At 49.9% G+C, this 6,000-nt stretch overlaps 1 protein-coding gene across 2 annotated transcripts in view; it reads left to right on the top strand.

Moving 5' to 3' along the window:
- The first annotated feature begins 3,278 nt into the window (after positions 1 to 3,278).
- Positions 3,279 to 6,000, top strand: part of KPNA4 (karyopherin subunit alpha 4) — a 52,969-nt gene continuing 50,247 nt past the window's right edge. For both annotated transcript variants that reach the window (XM_074190844.1, XM_074190843.1), the window contains exon 1: positions 3,279 to 3,407. In XM_074190844.1, the coding sequence (XP_074046945.1) occupies positions 3,339 to 3,407 (69 nt within the window). In that variant the 5' untranslated portion in view covers positions 3,279 to 3,338. The remainder of the gene's footprint in view (positions 3,408 to 6,000) is intronic.

Here is a 6,000-nt window from a genome sequence, read left to right as displayed (position 1 = left end):
GAGGAGCTCCTTATATCAGTGAAAATATAGGCCAATAAATCTCAACAAGTGTTTCTTTAGTGGCTATTGGGTGTTAGGCACTGTCCCACTAATCACTTTTTTAATACAAAATACAGAGCCTCTTCTCAAGGAGCTAATTTTCTATCTCTCTACCTACCTCTACCTTCTAAATATCTACCTACTATCATCTAACTCTCCCATCTGCCTCTCTTTCTCTGTCCCTTCCTCCCTTTCCCTTCTTCCACTATTCTCTCTCCTCTCCCTCTTTCTTTCTCTCAAGAAAAATATCGATTAGATACAAGGGAGAAGGCACTAATAGCTGAGCTTCCAGACCTAAAAGGTGAATGGCATAATATCATCCCCATTGTACAGACGAGGACACCACTAGTATCTGAGGTCGGATTGTCTATTCCAAGTCTTACCCAATTTGATACCAATCTATACTTAGTAATGGTTTAATGGGTCTTTTTTTTTGTTCATGTGGGATGAAAGACTTTATCTCCAGTTATAGAAATCAATGATTAGAGCTGAAAGGGACTCCAGAAGTCAGAAAGTCTAATACCTCTCTGAATCCCAGGGAGGATCAATGACTTGCCCAAGGGCCTACCCAATGCCCTTCCCAACATGGCATCTTAATCCCTGCCATTAAAAATTAAAGGTATAATTTAAAAAAAAATACTCCAAACAGCTTTGGAATTGCAAAGGGAAAAGCTATTCCCAGTAGCCCAAGATCATTTCTTCAGAAGGGTCAATGAAATCTTGTGATCAAATCCATGTGGAGGGTAAGAAGCCCCCATAACCATGAGACATTAGCTTTGATTTGCTCCAAGAGCTCCTGGATGATCATGCAGACCAATGTTTATATGATGCCTTTTGGCAAAATGTCTAATGACAGGGTGAGGCTTCTCTGTTAATATGTGGTTATTTGGATCCTGTTTGGTCTTCACCCTAGAGAAATTTTTCTAAGTCAGTCCTTGGTCGTCTATTGTTTTCTCATCTTGAACTCAAATATATGGTACGATGAGGCTTCATTCAATATATTTCCCAGGGTGAAATTCCTTTAGAACAAAGTTATTGTTTTTAAGAATTTTTTGTTATAAAAAAGGAATCCTAAATCATTCACAGTAAAATTTTATGCATCTGTGGCAGAACAGGAAAAAAAGTGTCCACATCCAGCAATGGCTAAAGAGGGATGATCTTATTCAAGTCTCCAGCCTCCTTCTTAATCCTTTTCTCCCTTCTGTGACTCCTGAACTCCAAGGGCTCAATGTCCTCCTATCTTCTTCATCCACAAGATCAGATATCAGTCATTCAGAATAATTACTATTTTCATAGTCCTGAAGAGATTTGCAAAGCATCTTACGTACACTGCCTCATTTTACTGCCCCCCCCCACTTTTCCACATCCCTGTAAGGTGGGTGATAACTCCATTGTACTTATGAGGGCCACCATTAGTAGCTGAGGTGATGGTGGAAATCAGGTTTTCCTGATTCCAAGTCTTACCCAATTTGATAATGATTGACACAGTGATACTTTAATGGGTCTTATCTCCAACAGTGGAATGAAAGGTTTTGTCCTCAATTATAGAAATTTCCCCAAAAAACTCTACTCCCCTCTCAACTCGGACTCACGTTTAGCCAACAGCCACAATCTTCAACCTTGAGTCCTTGGCTGGCAATTGTGCTGCCATTGTGCCTGACAGCCCAGAGAGGGTTATGGAATATTTGATATTACTTCAGTTAGCAAGTAACTATATTTTCAAATGTGATCGGTAAAACATTTAGCACAGTAGCTGACAAATAGTGCTAAATAAGTCTTGCTCCCTTTCTTTTTCAAACTCTACCTACTTCTATCCCAAATCAAATGTCTTGAAAAGACATCTATTTCCTATAGTATTTCTCTCTCTAGGAACTGAGGTTTTGACAAAGAACAGTGTCACTGGAATTCATCTCTTTCCTTAAAAAAGATACTACATTATTATACTCTCTTTAGGTATCATTTAGAGATGACCCCAAAAACTCTGATCCTTGCCTATTCTCTAGAAATTTCATTTTTGCCAGAATACCGAGTCTTGTAAAATCTATAAATATGAGACTGAGAGAGCAATTCTGAAGTCTCTTTCATCTGCACATCAATCATGAAGAGACAGCTGGGTGGTCCAGGGGATAGAGCTCTCCGCTTGAACTTGGAAGTCCAGATCCTGCCTAACAGGTTTATGAGCTGGATGACCTTGGGCAAGTCCTTAATCTTCTGGGCTCTCAGTTTTTCCATTTGTAAAAAAAAAAAAGAGGAGAGGGATTGGGTTTGATGACTTCTAAGCTCCCTTTCGGTCAAACATTTATAATCCAAAGCACAGCAGGTGAGTTTTTCTCCCCTTCTCCACCCAACCCTGCAACATTCCCCCACGGGAGTCACTCCTGGACTCGGAGCGGGGCAGGGGGAGGCTCTCTCGGCCCCTGCCACCCGGGGATGGGAAGCAGCGGGCACCTCCGGAGAGAAAGGAGAGGAAGGAGAAATGGATGAAACCCAAGGGAAGAGGGGGAGAAAGGAGGGAAGGGGGCGGGGGGGCAGGGAGAAGGGGCAAGGGGGGGAAGTGGGGAGAGGGTTGGGGAGAGAGGGGGAGGGGAAGGAAAGTAGGGAAGGGGACAAGCATGAGGGGGGGCAAGGCTGGGGGGAAGTAGGGGGAGGGTTGGGGAGAGGGCAGGAGAGGGAGGGAGGAAGAGAAGAAGAGGGAGAAAAGTGGAGAAGGGCACAAGCATGAGGGGGAGGGCCAGGCGGCCGGAGAGGGCACTGCCCCGCCCCCGCCCTGCCCTTTCCCGCCGCTCCCGCCGCCGCCCCCCCCCCGCCCCGGCCCCTCCCGCCGCTTCCCCTTCCTCGCTCGCGGCTTCCCGCCCCTCCGCCGGCCTCGGCGCCGCTGATTGGCCCGGCGGCCGGGCCGGGGCGCCCAATGAGCGGGCGGGCCCGGCGCGGGGGCGTGGCCGCGGCGCCGGGGCCTCAGAGCGAGGCCGCCTCCCCCTCTCCGCCGGCGGCAGCGGCAGCAGCGGCGGCGGCGGCGGCGGCGGCGGCGGCGGCGGGAGCGGCGGGAGCGGAGCGGAGCGGCGCGGCGGCCGGGGCGGAGCGGCGGCGGGGCGGCAGCAGCGGGGAGGCGCAGCCGCGGCCGCGCACACGTCGGGCCGCCCTTGCCGCGGCCCGTCCCCCGCGCGGGCGCTCTGGGCCGGAGCTGCGGGCGGAGGCGGGCGGCGGCGGCCAGGGCGGCGGCCGAGGCGGCCCGGGCGGGGCGGCGCGGGGGTTGGGGCGGATCCCGCGGGGCCCGGGCGGGGGCGCGGCCCGGCCCGGCCATGGCGGACAACGAGAAACTGGACAACCAACGGCTCAAGAATTTCAAGAACAAAGGCCGCGACCTGGAGGTGAGCGCGGCGGCGGCCGGGCCGGGGTGTGCGGCGGGCAGCGCGCGTGCGCCGGGCCGGGGCGGGGCCGCTCGTGACGGCGGGGCCGCTCGTGACGCCGCCGCCAACGTGCCCGGAGCCCGGGCCTGCGCCGCCGCCGCGGGAGGAGGCCCGGCCTAGGCCCCGCGGCCGCCGGGGCCGCCCCGCCCGGGCCGCGGGGGCTCCTGCTCGGGGGACTCTCGGGCCGGGGCCGCGGGGGCTCCTGCTCGGGGGACTCTCGGGCCGGGGCCGCGGGGGCTCCTGCTCGGGGCACTCCGGGGGCCGCGGGGGCTCCTGCTCGGGGGACTCTCGGGCCGGGGCCGCGGGGGCTCCTGCTCGGGGCACGCCGGGGCCGCGGGGGCTCCTGCTCGGGGGACTCTCGGGCCGGGGCCGCGGGGGCTCCTGCTCGGGGGACTCTCGGGCGGGGGCCCCGGGGCGGCGGCGCGGCACAGCGCGGGCCACGCGGCCGCCCGGCCGAAGCCCGCCCGACCCCAGCCCCGGCGCGGCCGGCCCGCCCCGCCCGCTGCCCCTTGGAATGTGTTTGCTCGTTTTGGGTTTAGATTTTGCACGGCCACGGGGTTAAGGGACTGGCCCGAGGCCACACAGCAGGTCCTCATCCAGCGCCCGAGCTGGACTTGAACTCGGGCCCCCCGGCTCCAGGGCCGCTGCTGCTTCTCGAGTTGTGTGAAGACGACTAGGTCCGCATTAGGGAGATGTGTGGGCCCCCTGTCAGAGTCGCCTCTGGGCCAGCCCCTCTCCCGAGTATTTAATAGGATTCAAAGTCGTTGAGTACTTTGCTTCATTGTTTTTCTCTTGTTACATTGAAACCCTGGACGTGGACCAAAAAATGCTCGTTTTCCAATTAAAAGTCAGACATGTTCAGAATGCAACCTAATGAGCGATGCGGCTTGAGTTCACTAGTATCTGTTCAGCCCCCTTCTCTTACCCGATTCCTAACGCTCCCCTCCCCCTCCCATCCAAACGAATTTCGGGGAACTTGAAGCGGTAGAACCAGCACTTTTTCCCCCTGGAGTATGACAGTATCACTGTTCAGTTGTGGATAGTAACCATAGAGAAGGGGACACTAGGCAACAAAGGAAGTGAAGGGTACCCAGGCTTCTAGAACAATTTTCCTAGGGAAATGGAGTTTCAACTCAAAGCTTACCTGATTGATGTTTTTAACAGAGTAGAATTTTCTTGAGTCCTTTTCATGCTTTTTAATTCAGTTCCGAAAATCATAAAGTTCAGATAAACTGAAGAACAAATAAAAAAGCAGAATAAAGTGGGAAGAGGGTTGAAGGTGAATTCCACAGAAATCATACTTTCACTGTGTGACCATGGGCGATCCACTTACCCTTCTGGGTCTTAGTTTCTTCATTTGTAAAAAAAAAAACAGATTACAATATCTACAGTACACTCAAGATTGTTATAAGGCTTCAAATACATAGAAGTCCCTGTTTGCAAGTTGTAAAAAGCTATAAATAGGACATTTTCAAGTCTTAACTATGATTTGAAACTGAAAGTCAACTTAAAATTAAGAGTCTACTGAAATAGAAAATAATGTAATATTTTTGACCATTTAAAAAGTCTAGATTACATTTTTAAATCTGTTTGCCCCCTAATTGTGGCCATGACCACTTAAGACATTAAAAAAAGTTTTTTAAACTAAGTCATCAGGAATGTTTGGGCATTTCATCGTTGCACAAATGATACAAAGGACCGAGAGCTAATTTAAACTGAATTTGATTCAGATATTTTGTTGTATGTGTATAGGGACAGTCTGTGTGGATGTGACCTGTCACTAAACTTTCTGAGTAAATGATTCAGTGTTAAGCAGTGAAACTTCAGAGACAAACCTCTCTCATCACAAATCTTCAAACAGATGTTCAGTACTTAAAATAATTGCTGTGTGTGATGATTTTTTCATACAATAGATCAAGCATGTAACCGCATAAAATATTTATACACCTTTAGATAGACAATATGTCATCTCACTCTTGAGTATTGCTAATGTTTAATTCTGATTGATAAAAATATAGTTGGAAATTAACTTTCTTTACTTCCTTGAATTAATGTTTTACTCTCCCTGTAATTCATTTTGACACATGAGTTCTGGAACATATTTACACTTCATTTTTTCCCCTTAAGTGAAATTTTTAAAAAACTAGTTTTCATGTGTACCAATCTCTTAAGTGCTCCAAAGTAGTGGGAAAGGGGTATGGTGATAAGTATAGGCAAAATGATAAAATTTTAAAGCAACTTTCAACCTTTTTTTTTGAGCATTACTCACTGACCATGGGGTCTTAGTCATTTATTGAAAAAGAGATAAGGTTAGTGCTTTCTACACTTGAGAATATGCACGTTTGCAATTAAATATCACATATAAGAGACACATAAAATCCTGGGCTTGGAGTAAGGAAGACCTGGTTTGGATACCTCCTGAAATCCTATTAAGTCAGTCACTTTATCTCTCCATACCTCAAGGAACCATCATTGGGATGAAGTTAAAAGATCCGGGTTCAGATCCTAGTTTTACCACTTATGACATTGAGCAAGTCAGTGTTGGATTTGATCT

Source organism: Macrotis lagotis, chromosome 6 (genome assembly GCF_037893015.1).
Source record: "Macrotis lagotis isolate mMagLag1 chromosome 6, bilby.v1.9.chrom.fasta, whole genome shotgun sequence".
Lineage (NCBI taxonomy): Eukaryota > Metazoa > Chordata > Mammalia > Peramelemorphia > Peramelidae > Macrotis > Macrotis lagotis.
This window is presented reverse-complemented; position numbering and strand designations above follow the sequence as displayed.